Raw genomic sequence first — 23,215 nt, forward strand, 5'->3', positions numbered from 1 at the left:
TGTACAAATAGGTGCAAAGTTATTTTGAGTATGATGAAATTTTAATTCTTTGTTTCCCCAAAACATGTGAGATGCTTTTTTAAAAAAAATGAATTGGTTAAATAAACTTGTGAACATCATTTTAGAATGACCAATGAGGTTCTAAACTTCAGTGACTTTTTTATACACAGTCTTTCATTAGATACATGATTATTATTGCTTTCCAAATAACTCATTACATTGCTTCAAAAAATCTATCCCGGCCAGGGTGTGGTGGCTCACACCTGTAATCCCAGCACTTTGGGAGTCCAAGGCAGGCAAATCGCTTGAGCTCAGGAGTTTGAGACCAGCCTGGGCAACATGGTGAAACCTTATCTCTACGAAAAAACAAAAAATTAGCTGGGTGTGGTGGCACACACCTGTAGTCCCAGCTACTTGGAAGGCTGAGGTGGGAGATTGCTTATGCCCAGGAGGCGGAGTTTGCAGTGAGCAGAGATCTTCAGCCTGGGTGACAGAGCGAGACTCTGTGTAAAAAACAAAAAACAAAACCTCAATTTTAATTTTGTAAATAAAATGGCAGGAGGAAATAATATTTACATGAAGTCATTCCTTTTAAGTTTTTTAGTTATAATCATCTTTTCACAGTTCTGCCAAACACAAGTAAGACACCATTTGTACTGTTATTGTTGGCACTGAATTTTCTGGCTTTCCTGCCAAAATGTGCTAAACTATACCTTAAAAATTACAAACAAAAACAAGAACTTTACAAAACCTGTAGTAAAATATTTGTCTGGTAAGATATGTGAAGAAATAAAATAAGATCAATTAAATGTGGCCCATTGAATGACACGTTAATTGTATATTAATATGTAATGTTAAAGATATTAGGAGGTGGTGGGATATTGTGTCAAACTAAATTTGAGAGAGGTTGAATTGTATAATTTATGAAATCCTAGAGTCCAGTACATTAACACTGTATACTGTCAACTTTTCAAAGCAGTGGTGAATACAAAAATACCTAAACAGTAGAAAAGTCATTAATGTGAGGGTTGAAGCTTGTCAATTATATAAGGCATTGGGGATATAGTGGTAAGCAAACAGACATTGCCCAATCTTGTGTGCAGTTATAACTTTGGTAAGTGCTATGAAGAAAAGGTATGTAATTCTATAAATGGGAACTAATAGGCTTGACTATGTATATTTGGATACCTGGGCAAGTTCTGCTCTACTGAGATCCTTTGGTTTGGTTTAATATGTTCAATTTAAGGTGCTTTTGCCTCATCCAAGGGAAGATCTTGAAGATAGCTGGATTTAACAGAAGCCAGAGCTCAAAAGGGAGGTCTGGTTATCATAGCTGTGTGGATGGTATTCAAAGTCATATGTGTGAATGAGCTCACATAGGGAGAGAAAATAGATTAGGAAAAGGAGAGGACCTTAAAACTAAAGCTTGAGGAGCCTCAAAATTGAAGGTCTCAGTAGGAAAGAATGAGTCTTCAAATAAAGTTTGAGAAGGATTAAAGAGGTTTCAAAAATCCAGAGAACTGTGGTGTCACAAAAGGCAAGGGAAGAGAATGTTTTAAGATGGGGTGAATGGTAACTGGCATTGCAAACTGTTGAGATCCAATTGTTGAATTAACATGGAGTCTTGGGTGACTCTAAATAGAGCTGTTTTGGTGTAGTGATGGGATCAGGAGTCAGGCTGGAGTAGTTCCAAGAGTGGGAGGCGAAGGAATAGACAGTAAGTATAAATAACCTATAAAGGAGAAGGAAAGATATGGTGGTAACTGGAGGCATTGTGGATTGAAGGTAACAATTTTCTTTTCTTTTTTTTCTTTTAGTAAATTGGTGTGAGCTGTGTACACTTAAAATCTAGTGAGAATGATCCATTTGAAAGGAAGCTACAAATCTACAAAAGAAGGGATTATCTATATTATAAGACCCCTGAAGGGGAGGAAGGACAACACTGAAAGCACAAGTGGAGGGGTGTTACTTTATATAGGAGTTTTCGTGGTAGGAGTAAAGTTCATTTGTTAAGAGTACATGGAAGTGGTTGGTAGCTGATTAGAGAGGTATGTTGAATTGAACCATTTGAATTTGATCATTGTGAATGCAGAGTGACCACTAGTATATACCTTTGTTCATCAGCTTATTTGTCTAGGTGAAGGCATAAAAAATGAGTTACATTCATTCAGAATTGGGTGTAGACTATGATAAATCAGTTAATTCACTTTGAGAAAGAAAGGGACAGACAGCAGACAGGTTCATTTTCGGGCTCCACTTGTGGCCAAACATAGTACAGAGAAGTGAAAGGAGAATAGAAGTGGTTGTATCAGTACATATTAATAGACAGGTGCACAAAATTGCCCTGTGTACTGTGAAGATAAGTGTGCATATATAATGTCATAATAAATTATGTACAGTTTGTTAATATGTATTTCTACAACTAGAGTTTATTGACATTAACCAGTATGTTTTGGTTACTCTAAAGTTGAAATATTATAAATACTATTCCTAGTGATTTGATTTGTGTATGTTAATGTTTTTAATATCTGAAAGCTACTATGGGAATGCTTTGTATATGTATATGCTGTATATATGTATATAACTCATTTTGAATGCTTTTCATGAATCAGGGACTGCGATAAGTCCTTTACCTGTTTTAGCTTATTTAATCCACTACCCTACAAGCTATGTGCCATTATTCTCATTTTTATAGGTCAGGAAACTAAGACCAGAAGAGATGGCTTGACTAAGTCCTGTACCTACTATGTGATAATCAGACTGTAACCTAGCCAGTTTGACAGTCAAAAGCCAGCCTGTGCACTCAGCCTCCACAGTATACATATACATTGTATTGTATCTAGGAATAAGCATTTGGTATCTATTGTATCATCTGTGCATATATATTTGATATGTACTGTAGCTTACTAAAGCAATTTTGATTGAGTGGAAGCATTGGAATGGACACTCTTGAAAAGACTCCAGGCAGCAGAAATTAAAGATGTTCATAAATGTGAAACAGAAGAAAAAAGTCAAATTCAATCTAGCAGAAGTTCCCCATCAGAGGTGATTCTCAGGCCAGGCGCGGTGGCTTACACCTGTAATCCCAGTACTTTGGGAGGCCGAGGCAGGTAGATTACCTGAGTCCAGGAGTTCAAGGCCAGCCTGGCCAACATGGTGAAACCCCATGTCTATTAAAAATACAAAAATTAGTCGGGCATGATGGTGCATGTCTGTATTCCCAGTTAGTCGGGAGGCTGAGGCAGGAGAATCACTTGAACTCTGGAGGCGGAGGTTGCAGTGCGTCTGGATCGTGCCACTGCACTTCAACCTGGGTGACGAAGTGAGACTCTGTTTAAAAAAAAAAAAAAAAAGTGATTCTCAACTCTTAGTCCACCCCCAACTCACTTGAATGGGATATGCTTAGATGAGATAGTAACAATGGCTCAGTTATAACTTTTCTTCATCTCACTTAACTACACAAAACAGGACAATGTTTGCTTACCACTATATCCCCAGTGCCTTATATAATTGACAAGCTTCAACATTCACATCAGTGACTTTCCTACTACTTAGATGGAGAGTCTTTCAGTTATTTTTGTATTCACCATTGCTTTGGAAAGTTGACATTATAGAGTGTTAATGTACTGGACTTCAGTATCTCATATAATATATTACACAAATTATAGCAGTTCTCAAAATACAAAAGTTATGGTGACTACAAACCAGTAGAAGTTATTTTATGTCTATTATCTTGTGTTTTGAAAGTAGGAGGGTATGGGATGTGTTTTAAATGTTTATCATAAATGATTAAAGTTTGTCTCTCCATATTTAGATTTAACCTTGAATATCTGGAAATCTTGCCAGTCCCAAATACAATGAATGTGCTTTTTTGGCCTTTATCTGTCTTACTGTGGTTTGACAAATCTCTCAAATTACAGAATTTATTTTTAAAGTCTAAAATTTACATATATTCCATTCTTATGAGAGCATGAAGATCTCTTTCAGCTGATGGGAGTACAGATCACCACAACTTTTCTGGACTACAATTTACCAAGCTATGTTAGAAACCTTAAACTAATTTGTACCTTTTGACTTAGTCATTTTCCTGATAGCATTCATTTATGAGGAGTTATAAATTTGGACACAATACTATTCTTCATAGCATTAATTATAATTAATGTAATGAATGAATTAAAATAGGAAACCAGAACATCTAAAATAGGTGAATATCTTTTCATCTCCCATAAATTAAAATTTTATGCAGCCATAAAAATGATCTTTTCAGTGTCTATGTAAAGTTTTATTTGCATTTTCTTGGTGAGCAGATCTAAATTTTTTTTTTTTTCAATCAGATTCTTTTAAGAATTTCAAAACTTGCCAAACAAGTCCAACCCAACAATAATCCAGACACACCGAAAAAAGTTATGAACCTTTACTATACACCACTGTGGCAAAGGCAACACTGCCGGGTTTTTTTTTTTTTTTTTTGCAAATAAATCATATTGGTGTTTGCCCATTTAATTTTATATATTCTGTGATTGCTTTCATGATACAACAGCAGGGCTGAATAATTGGGTTGGAGAAAGTATGGCCGATAAGCTACTTTCTGGCCCCTTAAGAAAAAGTATGTCAGTTCCTGTCCTAGATTCTCATTTATCCTTTGCAGCGACTCTGTGAAATACTGTTTTTTTTTGTTGTTGTTTTTGTTTTTTGTTTTTTGTTTTGTTTGTTTGAGACGGAGTCTCGCTCTGTCGCCTGGGCTGGAGTGCAGTGGCCGGATCTCAGCTCACTGCAAGCTCCGCCTCCCGGATTCACGCCATTCTCCTGCCTCAGCCTCCCCAGTAGCTGGGACTACAGGCGCCCGCCACCTCGCCCGGCTAGGCTAGTTTTTTTTTGTGTTTTTTAGTAGAGACGGGGTTTCACCGTGTTAGCCAGGATGGTCTAGATCTCCTGACCTCGTGATCTGCTCGTCTCGGCCTCCCAAAGTGCTGGGATTACAGGCTTGAGCCACCGCGCCCAGCCATAAGTACTGTTTTTATCATCATTTTGTGAATGATGCAGCTGAGACTCTGAGAGATTAAGCAGCTACCTTAAGACACACAGCTGGAAAAGGGATCAAGATGTTAATAGTAGTTATATGTGGGCAGTGCAGTGATGGATACTTTTTTCTCATATATTATCCAAATTTAATGTAGTGAGTATAAAACATAAAGCATAATCAAGAGGAGGGAAAGATATAAAACGTAGGTAGAAGAGAGTTGTGAGAATGTTAAAACTCATTCTTTTCTCAATTTATTACTTTGATTTCCTGCATATCATCCTGTCATCCTGTGTTTATAAACTTAGAGTAGATACACAATTTTTGCTTTCCTTCCTGGCACCTAAAACTGTATTATGCAGTTCCCCAATTCTTGATTTTATTTAAAAAGACAGAAATTGTTATCTCGTTTCTTAAAAACTTTTGTATTGGGCCGGGTGTGTTGGCTCACGGCTGTAATCCCAGCCCTTTGGGAGGCCAAGGCGGGCAGATCACCTGAGGTCAGGAGTTGGACACCTGCCTGGCCAACAGGGTTAAACTCCATCTCCACTAAAGACACAAAAATTGGCGTGGCGCGGTGGCTCACGCCTGTAATCCCAGCACTTTGTAATCCCGCTGCCAAGGCAGGCGGATCACGAGGTCAGGAGATGGAGACTATCCTGGCTAACTCGGTGAAACCCCGTCTCTACTAAAAATACAAAAAAAAATTAGCCCGGCGTGGTGGGGGCGCCTGTAGTCCCAGCTACTCGGGAGGCTGAGGCAGGAGAATGGCGTGAACCCAGGAGGCGGAGCTGGCAGTGAGCCGAGATCGCGCCACTACACTCCAACCTGGGCGACAGAGCGACACTCCGTCTCAAACAAACAAACAAAAAAACCCCACAAAAATTAGCTGGACTTGCTGGTGGGTTCCTTTAATCTCAGCTACTCAGGAGGATGAGGCAAGAGAATCACTTGAATCCGGGAGGCAGAGGTTGCAGTGAAGTGAGATCGCGCTATTGCACTTCAGCCTGGGCGACAAGAGTGAGACTCCGTCACAAAAAAAAAAAAATCAAAAAAATTTCTGTATCAAGTGAAGCCATTTTGTACTTAACTTTTAAGACTTTTTATCTTCTCTCTCATATTTTGAAGTTAACTTCAACAACTATTAAATGCTCATAACTTTTAAGTCCTCATAAAATGCTGTATTTGTCTTGTTAGACAGTACATAAATTGCTTTTTCTTAATATCAATCAATTGAATATTCTTAGATATCTTAGGCATAAATCTACATACATAAGGTACAATAATTGAGTATTGCAGAGGGTATTCCTTTAAGAAAATAATAGGTGCTATGTGAAAAGCGTCATTTTAGTGATTATAGGGAATTTAAAGGAAAAACCACACAATCCTTGCCCTAAAGGAACTGAATTATCTAGTAAGGGGGAAAAGGCATATCTAACCATTATTTCTGTCTGTTATGACCCTGATCCAAACCGTAGTTATCTTTCTCCTGGATTATTTTATTTCCTTGTTTCTACCTTTCCTCACTTTCAGTTTATTCTTTATGCAGCAGTCAATGTGATCCTTTTAAAGATATGAGTGAGGTCTCTTCCAGACCTTCCATACTTTTCTCAGAGTCAAAGCCAAAATCCTTAGAGTGGACCACAGGGCTCCATAATCCTGCCCCATCTAGCATTGTGACTTTTTCTTTTATTACCATACACTCACCAGCACTAGTGTTTTTGCCACTCCTTGTATGCATCTGCTTCTTGGCTTTTGTTTTGTCTGCCAGGAACATGTTTCATTTGGATATCTATATAGTTTGCTGTGGGATCCTGCTCAGATAGCCTCTTATTAGAGAGATAGAGGCCTTCCCCTGAACACCCCATGTAAAGTAGCATCCTATCTCTAATATTCTTTTTCTCCTTACCTGTGTTTTATTAATATTATTTTAAGGTACTTAACACCATCTAATATACATTCATTTACCTCTTATTCCTCCACAAAAAAATGAAAGCATCAGTGAACTTGGTACACAGTAGGCACTCTAAGGTTTGAATAAATTAATGAATAAATATAAATAAACTCTAAAATAGGGAAAATGTGATTAGTGCCATTATTTTAATTCCTATGCGAGTTCACAGAGAGACCATTTCTGATAGAGATAATTTGGAAAATTTTAATGGATGAAACAGCATTTGACTTGACTCTTAAAAAGTTGTTAGTATTAAAATGTACGCATGAAGAAAGGAAATAGTATGGGGTAGGTGGACATTTTAAGTAGAGGAGCTAATCCGTCATGGCATATTTATTAATGGCAGTAGTTAATTGATTAGAACTATGGTTCTTAATGTGTGGATCTCCAGACCAGCAGTATGAGCATCACCTGCAAACTATTAGCAGTACAAATTATTGGCTCCACCCAGACCTACAGAATCTGGAACTGTGGGACTAGGGTTCAGCAATGTGACTGTCACATTTTCCCGATGATTCTGATGCATGCTAAAGTTTGAGAGCCACTGGACTAGAACATAGACTCAAAATAAAGTATTGGTAGATAATAAATTGGAAAAATGGATTGAGGCTTGGCTTAGGGGTTTGAATTCTGTGGGATAATGTAGCATTTAAGGGCAAAGTCATGCCATTATTAATCTTAAAATATTGTTTTAAGATACCACAGGAGGTAAAGAATGAAAGTCTACATAAAAAAAGTAAGCTATCGAAGTATCCCAGAAAAGAAATTGAGGGCCTGGCTGAATAATGGCAATGAACATGGAGTGGCTGGAACAGTTTCAAGGAATATTATGTACAATAAAGTACTTAGCATTTTGCTAAAAGTGGAGACAAGGCACCTAAGAATTCTATGAAATTATATTGGGTTTCTAATCTAAATATCTGAGAGTATAGTGATGGTATTAACAATAAGTGGTGGGAGAAACAATTAAGATATCTAAACGAACAGCATAGTTTTGGTTCTATTGGGTTTGAAGAGTTAGTGCATTCTTTTAAAAAAGGAAGAATAAAATTGTTCATCAGTCGCTACAATGTACATTTTAATTAATCTTGAGTATATTTATCCCTATTTAAGAACAAAGCAGTGGATTTTCTAGTAACTTATGGTAAAGTTTACCAAAATGTAAAACTCATAATTTATTTTCTCCTTTTAGTAATATCCCAGTACTTAGAGTATAAGGCTTTTTAAGAGAGGCAGTTTCTGTGTTTGAGAAAGCTAATTAACCTATGATAGTTTTTTAGTTCAAAATTTCCAGTTTTAATTTGAGGACATAAGTAGCTTTGGTACAGGGGACCAAATGTCCACAAAAATAAGAATCTACCAGATTTGATCATTTGTCTCCCATTTTTGAGTTCACAAAGAAAAATTAAAGTCTGGAGTCTAAAGATATTAAGATCCCAAATTCTTCCCTTTCTAGAGTATTACTTAATCAGAGCCAGTGGGTCTCTCGTGCCCCTGTGATGCAGAGATGGGTATTTTTCAGGAGCTGCAACTTGGTTTGTCTTCCTCTGATTGGGAGTGGCTTCTTTTAGCCTTCTAAAGGAGAATTCTTTAACTTCCAGTCTCTTTTGTGTCTTACTTTTTTCTTTTTTTTTGTTTGAGACTGAGTCTTATTTTTTCTCCCAGGCTGGAGTGCAGTGGCTGATCTCGGCTCACTGCAACCTCTGCCTCCCAGGTTGAAGCGATTCTCCTGCCTCAGCCTCCCAAGTAGCTGGGATTACAGGCACCCACTGCCACGCCCGGCTACTTTTTATATTTTTAGTAGAGGCGGGGTTTCACCCTGTTGGCCAGGCTGGCCTTGAACTCACCTCAAATGATCTGCCCGCCTTGGCCTTCCGAAGTGCTGGGATTACAAGTGTGACCACTGCGCCCGGCCTGTGTCTTACTTTCATAAGGGTCTTGAAGATCAGTAGGGCAAACATTTATTACTGCACCCAACCCAATACACATTAAATTTAGAAATACACTAATATTTCTGTCAACTATACTATGTACTAAATTCAGGGAATTACTTTTGCCAGTAAAAATTAGTGATATCAGAAGGATGATGGATGTACAGAAAACAGGATACCAAGTGAATGTTGTTTTCAATCTCACCAGGCTCACCAGTGTGCCAGTTAGTTGTGCCAACTGCCAGTGGCCATAACTTGTGCTTATATTTTACTAGGAAAACTCATCAAGTGGTTAATTGTGCCACTGTCTGTTTACCATATTTTGTGGAGGGTGCTCTTACCCTATTTACTCCTTCCTGAAAGTAGTATCCGAATTTCTGTCTTATTGCAAAGTTTACAAATTTCCATGGATGGTAGCCCTAGGTACTTCATCTTAATTGATGTTTCCTACTTTAGATTTCCATCATATTAAAAGCTTTTAATTTCTGTTTCTTCTGTGTTTTCCCAGTACTCCTTATGCTGAAATAAGTATGGAATCTGTTTAGTGGCACCACTTCTACTGCCTGTTACAAAGAGCATATCACTTACTTGTAGTTTGTAAAGCTTCAAGCATAGTCATTGCCTTGCAGTCTCCACAACCTGTGTTCTGCTCTTGCATCTGTATTTCTCTAGCCCCAAACGTGTGCCAAGACATTTTTAGTCCTGTGCTACCTAGACTGTTGCCATGCCCCCTGAAAGTTTTAGGCCTATCATAAAACACTCTTTTGTGCCCCATATTTGTATTATTTGGATAATAACCTTTGAATGGGTACCTAAAGTGGAAATGCTTTTGTCGTTTCTGAAGTCTGTGCTTTTAGGAGCCCAGTAAAAACAATATCTCTTCTGCTGCTTGCTCTTTTAGACCTTTTCTTTGCTCTGCTTTTAATTATTCTAGGCCTTGCATAATTTGTTCTACTTTATTGGTAGAATAAACATTCCTTTTTGTTACATTTCTTTCAGCAATAGTGGGATATGTCATTTCAGATAAGCAGCTGGTTTTTGTGTTTGTTTACATTTGAGCCTGTTCTTAAATTTGCCTCGCCTATCTTCCTTTTCTTTTCTCTTGGTTTTTTTGTTCCTTCCGTTATCTCTTGTAGTGTCTTCCATATTGTTAGAGAAGGAAAGTCAAGGAGTTCCAAGTTCATCAAAAAGCATTCAATATCAAGCAAATTTTGCTCACTCTCGTCTCTGACTTAAGAAAAAAAATCTTACCAGCACAACATTGAACCCAAGACTGACCTCTTAACTTTGTTTCTTTTCAGCATAGCTTTTCCCATTCACTCCCCTGAGACCTAACTTTGACTTTCTGGAGCACTTTTCTTTATGGCATAGTGCCATACCATATGTTGTCATTTGTAGTAACTAGTAACCTGAAATGCACCTGAAATGCTTCAGATATTTTAAGGTAATCTCCCTGCTTTTTATCAAATCTGTACAGATTTTATATTACTTGTATAGTAGTCTCAGTCTTCAAGGTGTGGTTTTTCAGTTGCTTTTATTATAGACTTTCTATCTGCCTTTTAAAAAGCAAGCTTTTGCCATATTGCCATAGTTGGATCTCCAGTCTGGTTCACTCTTGACATTTCCATCCCATCGTTACCTTCTGTCCCGCAGTTAGGTACTTTTGTAACCAGTCACCCTTCCTTTATTTTCAGTAACATCTCTATTCTTTTTTTTCCCTCTAATTTCATCTTTAAGTACAGTTACTTCCGATATGTATCTCCTTTTCTTTTTTGATACCTGTCTAGTCTAGCCTCTAAGAGTAAACTCTTATTCCTAAGGAAGTCCCTCTTCTATCTTAATCAGTATGCCCTCCTTTTATTTTTCTTTAATTCTTCCACTGTTAATTGTGAGTGCATCATCTGTTGTTTTTTTTTTTTTTAAACAAATTTAGTTCTTGAAACTGAGCAAACCTCATCCTAGAGTTGGTGTTTGTTCATCTCTTATTTTAATCTGATCTTCATGTACTTCTTGTGCATATATTTTGGGGTTCCCTTGTCCATGCACCAATTTTAATATTTATGAAGGAAGCATTTAATATACTACTCTCAGCTCTGATTTTGGAATCAAAGGAAAAATTGGCAGGGGTCAAAATTCATCAAAAGCCTTTATAATGACCTACTATTTATAAGAGGACATTTGGATCTTTAGGCAGATACCTAAGCTGCCACATGGAGGACTCTGACCTGCCTCAAACGTGGTGGAAGTAGACAACTCAAGAGGGATATGAGAACCAGACCAATACATTAACCTTGGCCAGGAGCTGATAGACTCTTATTAGTATTGTTGATTTTACTTCCATGGAGTGAAAGAATTTTAGGGAAGGAGGAAAATCATTCTTTCACTAGTATTTTTTGAGATGGAGTAAGTTCTTATTTTATAAACAGGAATGTAGAGGAAAAGAGAAAAAGTTTGCCCCAAACTTACCATGTCCAGAATTTAGGAAGAGGATAAAATACAAGGATCAGAGTAGAGGAGGAGGATTCTGAATGAATTTTGTTGTTTAGCCTTCTCTACTCATCTCTCTTTCACGCACCAATATAGGCAGTCTGTTTTCCATTTCTTTGCCGTGGCTTAAAAAATGTTGGTTGCTACAAAAAAGAGAAAAAGTTACAGACTTAAATTTGTATGGGGAATCATTGTTCTTCATTTAATTTATGAAATATATCTATGAAAACTTGCATTTGTGGGAATGTCAGAAAATTATACTGCTTCTGAGATAGGGATACCTTTTCAAAATAACACATAGGAAAGATAAATGAAACATGCTGTAATACTATTTTTATGTAAACTAACAGAATGCAATTTAACAGAATATTTTAAAAAACTGAAGAAGTCACAACTGATTTTAAATATTAATGTCAAATGTCTTGGTTCAAAGAGTTATTTACTGTGTGTTTAATGGAAATCATTTCTGAAAACCAAGGTTTTTTTTTTTTTATGTGTAGAAGTAATTCTGTATACTCTGTGTTGTAGCTTCACTGTATTTCATGAGTCACCAAAGCCCCTTGTTTTGTATATATGTTGAATTTTAGGTGACTATTGTGAATGTAAATAAAACTACTTCATAGGCTGAATTCCTTTGTATAATTTCTTTGTATTTGATATAAAACATGCTTAATATGCTAATTCTGGAATCCCTATATTAGCAAGTATAATACTTATTACATTTGAAACTTTTGTGAGTATCTGACTGATTTCTTTGTTAAACTAGTTAGTAGGGTTTTGATACATATTCTTTCTTCTTGGATGGAATTAATTCCTATAACATTATTTAATTTCATTCCTTCTTGTGCATGTTCATTATCTTCTATTAAATCAGCCGGTGTGAATGAAGGGGGTAGACCCTCTGCTTTGCATAGAAAAATAAAACTACTTCATTTTATTTTTGAAATTTCTAACAAGGTGAATGATTTTCAAATTAGTAACTAACTGTGGTTAAAAGTATTAAAGCCCAAAACAGGTAGGGAAAGCTGATAGGGTATTTTAAATAAGTTTAAATCTCATCCCAGGATACTGGGGAGGGGTGGGACAGGAAACACTTTATTTAAGATTTGAAGATACAAATAACTGAAGACATAATGTTAGTCCAGATATGGGGAAATATTCTGTTTTTCAAAAAGGTAGGTTATGGGAACAGATGACCACTAAAAGTAATATAATGTTGAGCAAAATTATTGATGGTTAGAAAGGGAGCTCTTCATTTCTAGCCATCACTATGGGTTCATTAAATCAGGTCATTCCAAATTTTTGTTTCTACTTTAAAAAAATGGATTACTGGTAATGGCTATGAGAGAGATGACAGACTCAGCATATATGGATTTCAGCATGGTTTTGTATACAAAACTTCTCATAGTATTCTTATAGATAGATAGGGAGATGGGGGATGGATTGGTATTAGTAACTGACTTAACACTCTTGCCTAAAGAATACTGATTAATGGTTCTAAGGATAGCTAAGGAAATGAACTTGGTACTATTATAAATATCTCTGTGTGAATTTTTTTTGTATACAACTTTGATGATAAAATAAAAAACTAACTTTTCAGATTTATAGGTGCCACAAACTAGGAGGAAATGCTAATGTATTGGCTAAAAAGGCAGTGTTGAAGGTTTGGGCTGAAACTAAGAATGGGAAAAGTGAGAGGATTAACATACAGTTATACCGTAAAAAATCAACTATAAAAAGTTATGGGATCTATATGAAAAAGTATTTTTGCTGAGTCAAACTAAAGTAACTTCAAGCTAAATTAATATTATCATAGAGTCAAAAACAGGGAGATGATAGTCCAACTAATTCTGACTAGAGTTGACGGAAGTCTTATGTTACATTTTGGGAGCTTTGTTTAAGAGGAACATGCACATTTTGGAGCACAGACAGATATGCTAATGAGAACTGAAAATTTTGTAGACTATGGAGAAATAGTTAAAATGATGAAAGGATAGCAGATATTTAATCTAAGTAGAGACTATAATAAAGATGTATCTGATAGCTGCCTTATAATATTTGATGGGATATTGCATGTTTTTTTTTTTTTTGAGATGGAGTCTCGCTCTGTCGCCCAGGCTGGAGTGCAGTGGCCGGATCTCAGCTCACTGCAAGCTCCGCCTCCCGGGTTTACGCCATTTGTATTTTTAGTAGAGACGGGGTTTCACCGTGTTAGCCAGGATGGTCTCGATCTCCTGACCTCGTGATCCGCCCATCTCGGCCTCCCAAAGTGCTGGATGTTTTATTTACATAATTTTAAAACTTCAAACTAGAGCTGATAGATGGATGTCACATCTATCTGTTTTTGCTTCATAATGAATAATTTTCTAATAAAGTTGTCTGTAAAGTTAAGTAAATTGTCATTTGAGATGTTGCATTCCCCATCAGTAACAGTATTCATGTTGGTTAACTCTCTGGGAGTGATACTGTAATGGGTATTTTTGCTCTGGTTGGTAGGTTGGACTAGATAATCTTCAAGATTCCTTTTAACAGTATGATTGCATGGAATATTAATATTTTAGAGAGATGCTTACTCCATTTTCCATTTTGAAAAGGTTCTGTCTTACTACATTTACAGAACCTATCAAATACATTAATGTTGTATAAATACCAGCTTTTAAGGAGTAGTGAGTTGAACAGTATGCTTTACTAAGCCCCCAGAAGTACCAGGTTTTAGTTGCTTGCTACTGTAGATTATGTTCTTTGCATATTTCCAACAACTTTTAACTTGGAATGTATTTCTAAACCATTTTGGTGTTTTTTTTTTTTTTTTTTAAACATGACTTTTAGATTTCCATTACATGATTATCCTGATAGAAAAGGTCAAATTGACAAGTGACTCTCTTTTTTCCAAACAATTTATCTTTTTCACTCTCCAGGGAGAATTGTAAAAACAGTGAGTCTTCAGGTATCTGTTCAGGCATGTAGCGTTTTATTTATATTGCCGTATGTAGGATATGCTTCGTTTGTCAGATGAGTATCGAACTAAATAGCTGAAACTCGGCAGTCGTTTTCAGATTTTATTTAGGAGTGATCTGTTTGCTTGCTAAAAGTGAGTAAAATTCGTTGTAATTGATCATACTTGGAAACAAATAATGAACCAGTTGTTAATGATGTAATGAAATTGTCACTAAAGCAAGCTTGATTTTGTTATTTTCTTTTCTTAAAACAAGGTGCACTAGTAATGGTGCACTTTATATCTTTACCATTTTTATATCTGATAGCTCTTCTTTGTTACATGCCAGAAATTATCCTATATTTTAATATATGTCTTAAATTTTCAGTAGGCCTGTGGTTAAAATGATATTAAATTCATTTTATAGGTAATTTAGAATAGAAGTTTAATGACTTTGCTAAGTTTACCAGCTAATAAGTGACAGAGCTGGAATTCAAACCTAGCTCTGTCTGCTTCCAAAGCCTATACTCTTTCCATTCTGCTGCCAATTTACCTGCTTTATTTTTCCATCTGACTCTTAAAATAATACCTACAGGCAAGGGCAAATCTTGAGGTGCAAATAGGCAATAAAGTAGAAAAAGTAAATGTAGAAATATGCTTATGTTATCAAATAACATCCAGAAAATCTGTTGAGGGAAAAGGTTGAACAGATAGATTTGTTTTTAAAATTTTTAAAACTGAACTAATTTTAGACTTACAGAATACAGTACAGCTATCAAGAACAGGAAAGTAACATTGGTACAATAGTCACAAAATTGTAGACCTTTTCAAATTTTTCCACTAATGTTCTTTTCCGATTGCAGGATGTTATCCATGATCTCATGTTGTATTTAGTTGTTTCTCCTTAGTCCCTTCCAAACAGTTCCTCAGTCTTTCCTTGCCTTTGCTTGCCATTTTTGAAGAACACTGATCAGTTATTAATATTTTTTTAGAATATCCCTCAGTTTGGGTTTGTCTGATGTTTTCTCGTGACTGGAATCAGTCTATGCATTTTTGGCAGAAGTACCACAAAAATGGCATTGTGTCTTTCTCAATGTATTGTTATGAAGAGATTCATGATAATAGTGTATTTTATTATATAGTTCACAGGTGATATTTACCTTGATGGCTTTAAGTTTATGTTTGTGGGGATTTTCCACTCTAATGTTACTGTCTATGTATCTGTTGATAAATGTCTTGGGGGAGATACTTTGAGACTGCAAATCCTGCTTCTCCTCAAACTTTCACTCACTATTAACATCAATGCATGGATGTTGTCTGCAACATTTGTCATTGTGGTGTCTGCCTAGTGGTGCTTCTCTGTCTTTTTCCTTCTTTCACTGTAAGAAACAGCTAGCTGTTTCATTGCTAACATTTATTATTTGTATCAGTATGGACTTACATATATTTAATTTATTGTATGATTAAAGTCCAATGCTATCATTATTTTGTTGTTCAAGTTGTGCCAGCTTTAGCCTTTTGGAGCTCCTTCAGGTTGACTCCCATATTCTCATATCCTGTTGTTTTTCACAGCATTTCTCTACTTTCTGGCAACACAAGATGTTCCAGGCTCATCTTGTGTTTTCCCTATCCCAGCTCTGGAATCAACTGCTTTGTTCATTTTATTGGAGAATGGTGTTTAGAGACCAAGATTTGGGCACTAAGTGTGTTACTGTTACTGTAGAGCCATTGCTTCTAGGATCTCTCAATGGATAGCTAGGAAATATTTTTATATATACAACTACATTACATATGAATAACATAAGCATACTCAAGGGGTAAGACTAACCTAATGTGTTTTAAAACATTTTAGGTATTTAGAAAATTAGCAAACTTATCAGTGCACAGATTGTATTAGTCTATGTTCAACACATTCATACAGGTGTGTATCACAGCCATTCTTTGACGCTCCTAAAATGTGGAGGGTCATTGTGACATGTCTTCTGGTTTGTTAATTTTTTTTTTTTTTGAGACAGAGTCTCACTTTGTCGCCAGGTTGGAGTGCAGTGGCACGATCTCGGCTCACTGCAACGTCTGCCTCCCAGTTCAAGCGATTCTCCTGCCTTAGCCTCCCAAGTAGCTAGGACTACAGGCGTGTGCCACCACGCCCAGCTAATTTTTGTATTTTTAGTAGAGACAGGGTTTCACCATGTTGGCTAGGAGGGTCTCGATCTCTTGACCTTGTGATCCGCCCACCTCGGCCTCCCAAAGTATTGGGATTACAGGCGTGAGCCACTGTGCCTGGCCTGTTAATCAGTTTTTAAAAGTGACTGGATTCGCTGTAAACAAATGATGAACTTATTAGTGAATAGCTTGATTGACACCTATGAACTGTGAGGTGTTTGAGGTAGGGAAAGTTGATGACAATGGGAGTCTTCAGGGAGGAGAGAATAACAGGGATGTGAATAGCCAACTAATAGAAATAAAGACATGCTTGATACTGTGTTAATGATCTAGTCTGTTAATATGGGTTTAGATATGAAGATCATTGTTTGCTCAGTGACAAACTAATGTTTGGTAGTTTTCTTTGTTATATTACAAAAAAGGACAGGTCAATTAAGAAACAGATACCAATGTTTTACTTGATCACTTTATATGTTTAAATAGTTGTGTATTACTTAGGCTGCCATAAGGAAATGCTGGGTGGCTTAAACAACATAAATTTATTTTCTCACAGTTTTGGAGACCGGAATTCCCAGATCAGGATGCCACCATGGTCATGTTCTGGTGAGGGCTCTTTTCATGGCTTGTAGATGACCTGTTCTTGCTGTGTGCTCACATGGCCATTCTTTGGTGAATGTGCATAGAGAAAGAGAGAGGTCTTTCTGCCTCCTCCTTTTCTTCCCTCCCCCTCCTCACTCCTCCTCTTGCCTCTCACTCTTCCTCACTGCTCCTCCCTCTTCCTCACTCCTCCTCCCTCTTCTTCTTCACTCTTCCTCCTCCTCACCACCAATTCTACTGGAATAGGATTTCACCTTTATGACCTCATTGAAACTTAATTACTTCCTCAAAGCCCTATCTTCAAATACAGTCCCATTGAGGGTTAGGGCTTCAACATATGAATTTTAGGAGGAAAAAAATCAGTGCTTAACAATTTAGGTGATATATTTTAGGGTTCCTAAATGATTTAATGTAATTTTAACTTAATAGTTTTATATTAAGTTTACATTTTGACAGTTTTGACTGACAAGTCTTCTCTCATTCCCACATTAATTTACCTTGGTCAATTAAGATACGACATTTTATAGTATATACTATATCCCATTTAGAGCAGAGTATATGCTCTTGAAAGTGCTGCCAGATTATTAGAATAGTCTAACATCTTTCTTTGGCATCAGCTCTGTCCTCTTCAACTCCCTTTATATCATAGTATGCATCTGGCCTTGGCTACTGCTTCTGTCAGCAGTATTCCTATAATTTCTGTAAATATTCACTATAGTAATGTTTGTTATGCTCTTCAAAATGAGAAAAGGGCTTCCACAATCCATAAAGATTGCTGGCCTTAATCTTCTGCTTCTTAGACGATTTTCTTTAAAAGTTTAGAACTGTAGTAAGAGTGGGTTTTTAAGATCTTGGAAAACAGTATTCTTGTATGTTTGCAGCAGCTTCAGCATTATCCTGGCCACCATTATGTTAATGGCAACCTACTAGAATACCAAAAAAGAAAGAAAGTGAAAGATGTGCTTACTGCCTTGTGGCCTGGTAGAACACACAGATTAGCTGAGTGCCTATGATAGCACTCACAGCACAGGAAAAAAAATTCATTTTAATAGGGCACTGTAATGTACTTATTTTATATATATAGAGAGAAAATATTTCAAAGAGAAATAGTGTTATAATGAATTACAGTGCCTGACACGACATTAAACAATGTAAGATGGTATCTAAATTTCAGTTGATTTTGTTTATGTCCCTTTCATGGTATTGTAGCAAACCTAATGGAAGTGTTGTCCACAAGGACGTGTATTGCGTTAGGTTTGGGCTCAGCTAGACCAGGCAATGGATTGGTAGCTGAATCTGAATGAATGAAGGAAGCTATAATGAGAACAGAACCTGAGAAAGTATAAAGCTTCTCTTCTAAGGAGATAAACCCAACCCATAAATAGGGAGCAGGTAAGGTTGCAAGTAGACATGGACTGTGAACAAGAAAAATATGAGGCTGTCGGGTACCTATTTTTTATGTGGCACCAGAGTAGGGGTTTGGTAACCAGGGAAAGGCAATAAAGCTGGTTAGAGACTTCAGGGAAGAGAAAATTTAGAGCCAGGTTACCAATGTTTTTTCTAACATTCCTCCTTTTTTCGTCTGTACTGATGACAGCATAGTTAGTAGTGGTTTTTACTTTCCAGCTAGTGAAAACTGCAAGATCCAGACGAGATACAAGTTCAGAAACAATCTCCTTTAGCTTTCTTTTTTATCTGTATGTGTTCCCAGAAACATTGGAAAGATGTATGAGTACCTGGTATTGCTATTGGAAATTGTCAAGAACTGTGAAGAGTGAGCTTTTATTCAAGTTTGTCTGCCACAGTTTTACAGGTGCTGGCAGAAGACACGAAACTCTTGAGTCAGAGATAATGGACTTTATTAATCATGGCACAGCAAGCAGCATGAGTTTCATGTTTATGATGGTGCCCCTTGCTACCTCAAGTCTCATACAGTTGACATGGTAGCCCAAGTGGATTCTACACTTAGTAGGTTTTCATCACAGTTGAGGAACCTCAAGTTTAAGGAACCCTAATCTTTTACAATGGTCTGCAAGCATATCTGCCTGAGCTTTGCCCTAGAGGGAGACAATGTCTTTATTATACTGGATATAAAGTGGTTCTCTGCTCTGGAGGGAGACATCATCTCTGTTTTTCAAGGCTGCTTGCTATAAATATCTTCAAAAGATAAAGTCAGCTAGGGCTTTTGAAAATTGTAGAAATGTGAGAGACCCATGGAAAATTGTCTCCCAGTAGGAAGTGATTAGTGTGAAAAGTCTTTTTGGCTCTGTTCTTGCCTTTTGTATTCTAGTTTTCTTAGCTTGAATATCAGGAGTCAGCAAACTTTTTTCTGTAAAAGGACAGACATTAAATATTTAAGGCTTTGTAAGCCATATTCTTTCTGTCACAACTACTGAACTCAGTTGTTGTAGCAGGAAAGCAGCCATAAACAAACATAAATGGATAAACCTGGTTGTGTTCCAATAAAACCTTATTTATAGATATTGAAATTTGAATTTCATGTAATTTTCACATATCACAAAGTGATTTGTTTTCCAGCCACTTAAAATGTAAAATCACTTTTACCTCGTGGATGTACAAAAACAGGTGGCAGGCCAAATCTCGCCTGCAGACAGTAGTTTTAGATGATGAATTTTGTTAATATAATATATTGTTTTAATATAGCATTCTTGCAACATAGCAATTGATGTTTCTAAAATGTTTTCTCATAAATTACCCCAATTTGGCTTCAGAGAGCATTGTCATCTCCATTTTATAGTGAGGAAACTAATGCATTGAGAAGTAAGATGACCTGTTGACCTAAGCAGATTAATAAAACTAGTTAAGTGACAGAGCCGAGACTGACTGTCTTCTCGACTCTTCCCCATAATATGGTACAGGTTAAATATTCATAATTAGAGTATCATGTCATATATCTTTTGTTGCCAGAATATTCATTTATTGCCAGAATGCTTAGAGCCTTATAATAATGATAATGATAATGCATGATCATTTCTAATTTTCTTTATTACTATATTCTACTCGCTAGCTATTTTAATATTGAATATTATTTTCACTAAAGCTGGACATGGGAGATAAAGGGCATGAGTTAACAAAATTTGGTTAAAAAAAAATGGCAGTTGAATAGTACAGACATTCATACACTATATTTTACATCTTTTCAAAGATAATAATTGATTTTATTTTCAGATATATGTCATGAAAATAAACAGTATAGAGATCCCTCCCTCCAGTCACCTGTGTTCCTGCTGAACTAATATTTTAATTTATCCAGTAACTTTTATGCAAATTTTTAAACTCGAGATGTTGAGAGCATTTTCTCTAGTAATATCTGGATTGCTTCCCTGTCAGGTGGTTGAAGATTATGCTGGAAGATGGCAGGTCCCTTTGCCACAGCTTCAGGTTCTTCAGACTGCACTTTGTTGTTTTACAACAGCCAGTGCATCATTCCCAGATGAATGTGAGCACGTACAATATGTTTTGAGTAGCCTTGCTGTGTAAGTACTTTTTACTTCTTATAAATGCATTATTTTTCTTGATGTGTTTGATAATTTGTTTTGATAATTTCTTCTGAAGAAGAAAACTTTCCTAAATTATTCCCACAAAAAGTAATGTTTATTTTTTCACTTAAGTATTCAGGTTTAATTTTGAACATGTAACCATAATTTTACTTTAAGTTTTAATAGTTAAATGGAATTTTGATACACAGATTCCTCTGGTTGCTACAAGCACTTTACTTTTCTTTTTAATTCTCCATATTGCCTTGGGAAGTTCTAATGGTTAAGTCCCAGAATACAGCAGTTTAGGCTATGATAGTTAGCAGAGAGAGCTTACATCAGGCCAGAAGGAGGTTAGGAAAATCCTGTTTGTTTGTTTTGTTGTTGTTCTTTTTTTTTTTGAGAGGGAGTCTCGCTCTGTCACCCAGGCTGGAGTGCAGTGGCGCGATCTCGGCTCACTGCAAGCTCCGCCTCCCGGGTTCCCGCCATTCTCCTGCCTCAGCCTCCCGAGTAGCTGGGACTACAGGCGCCCGCCACCACGCCCGGCTTTTTTGTGTTTTTAGTAGAGACGGGGTTTCACTGTGTTAACCAGAATAGTATCGATCTCCTGACCTCGTGATCCACTCGCCTCGGCCTCCCAGAGTGCTGGGATTACAGGCATGAACCACTGTGCCCGGACCATTGTTTTGTTTTTTTGAGACAGAGTCTCTCTGTCACCCAGGCCAGAGTGCAGTGGTGTGTGATCTTGGTTCACTGCAACCTCTGCCTCCCAGGTTCAAGTGATTCTTATGCCTCAGCCCCAGAGTACTTGGGACCACAGGTGTGCACCACTACACCCAGATAATTGTTGTATTTTTAGTGGAGATGGGGTTTCACCATGTTGGCCAGGCTGGTCTTGAACTCCTGAGAGGTGATCTGCCCACCTCGGCCTTCCAAAGTGCTGGGATTATAGGCGTGAGCCACCACTCCCGGCTGAAAATCCTGGTTTTTAAAAAATGCTTATAGAGAACTTCAAATTAAAGATTAAAAACTGAACATTTGTGATTATCCCTTCTGCCCTCCTAAGAACCCACTAAAACGATAGTAAAGAAGTAAAAGAGAGAAGAGAATGAAAATAAATGAAGATTATCAGTGAATGAATGATTTCTACAGTTTTCTGGGGGACAGAAAGCAGATAGAGGAATGGTCATTGAAACACAGCAGAACAAGTCACAGTTTCATCCGTTATTTATTTATACCTCAAATTGTACTCACACCACAACAGTGGCTTATAAAATCACTTACCATTACAAATTGCAATAGAAAGTGTCAGAGTATGTCTCATAGGATAAGTATTATTATGTGAAACATTTATTTTGAGGAGGATGCAGATAAAGAAATTAATTACAATTTTTTTTATTTAGTTCAATCACCAGGCCTTATGGTCAGGTTGGGGTGGGGAAACAGCATTAGAGGTTGAGTATCCCTAATGTGACAATCCAAAATCTGACATCTGAAATGCTCCAAAATTCACAACTCTTTGACTGCTGACATGATACTCAAAGGAAATGCTCATTGGAACATTACAGATTTCAGATTTCTGGATTAGGGATGCTCAATCAGTAAGTATAAATACAAATACTATGAAATCCAAAACCTGAAACACTTCTAATTCTGAACATTTCAGATAAGGGATACTCAGCCTCTACTACTTTTTAATTTCCTCTATATAAATTAACCCTGGAGCAATGACTTTTGCGTTCTAGCATTTACAGATTCCTCATTGAGGCTGCTAATTCCTTCATTACTCTCAAGAAAAATTCATCAGCCAAGAAACTCCAGACTCATGCTCATAGGGCTCCCAATTATTTACATATGGCCTGATTTTTACATATTAATATCTAAGAATCATCAGATATTCAAAATGCCTTCAATATGAAAAAATGCAATGAAAAGTGAAAATAATTTTGAAAGAAACAGTGTTAATGTTGAAAATAAAATGAAATATAGAATCTATAATTAGCATTTCTAGAGAGAATTGAGAAGTTATGTACAACATTAAAATCATCAATATCATGCTGTGTGAAAGGAATAATGAGATATGAGAAATGAATTTGAAATTAAGAAAATATGATGGTTAAAATTTAAAGTTCTGTAGGAAGGTTGGAATATGTAAAGCTGAAGAAGAAATCCAGAATATAAAACAAAACCAAAGAGAAATTTAAATATGTGCATGTACATTGTGCCTCTTTAAAAATTGATTTGTATATAGTTAAAATTGTAGGACGGAAGGAGAGTTTAGAATGTATTATTTAGATTTGTAAGAGTGAGGCAGTTTAAAAAAAAACCTTTATTTATGGATGGATGGATGGAGTCTGGCTTTGTTGCCCAGGCTAGAGTGCAGTGGCATGATCTTGGCTCACTGCAGCCTCCTCCTCCTGGGTTTAAGCAATTCTCCTGCGTCAGCCTCCTGAGTAACTGGGATTACAGGCATCCGTCACCATGCCTGGCTAATTTTTTGTATTTTTAGTAGAGATGGAATTTCACCATGTTGGCCAGGCTGGTCTCGAACTCCTGACCTCAGATGATCTGCCCACCCCAGGCTCCCAAAGTTCTGGGATTACAGGCGTGAGCTACCACACCTGACCTAAA

At 36.8% G+C, this 23,215-nt stretch overlaps 1 protein-coding gene and 1 long non-coding RNA gene across 2 annotated transcripts in view; one reads left to right on the forward strand and one right to left on the reverse strand.

Moving 5' to 3' along the window:
• Window positions 1-23,215, forward strand: part of ZNF654 (zinc finger protein 654) — a 91,607-nt gene that overhangs the window by 7,074 nt on the left and 61,318 nt on the right. Inside the window, exon 2 of the mRNA XM_017852019.1 lies at window positions 20,439-20,584. Within this exon, the coding sequence (XP_017707508.1) occupies window positions 20,439-20,584 (146 nt within the window). The remainder of the gene's footprint in view (window positions 1-20,438; window positions 20,585-23,215) is intronic.
• On the reverse strand, window positions 3,298-17,231 carry LOC108515337 (uncharacterized). The gene is made up of 3 exons (XR_001881499.1): window positions 17,042-17,231; window positions 11,372-11,535; window positions 3,298-3,330 (listed from the first exon to the last, which is right to left on the reverse strand). It is a non-coding gene; the product is annotated as an uncharacterized LOC108515337 (long non-coding RNA).

This window comes from Rhinopithecus bieti, unplaced genomic scaffold (genome assembly GCF_001698545.2).
Source record: "Rhinopithecus bieti isolate Rb0 unplaced genomic scaffold, ASM169854v2 scaffold_2247, whole genome shotgun sequence".
Classification (NCBI taxonomy): domain Eukaryota; kingdom Metazoa; phylum Chordata; class Mammalia; order Primates; family Cercopithecidae; genus Rhinopithecus; species Rhinopithecus bieti.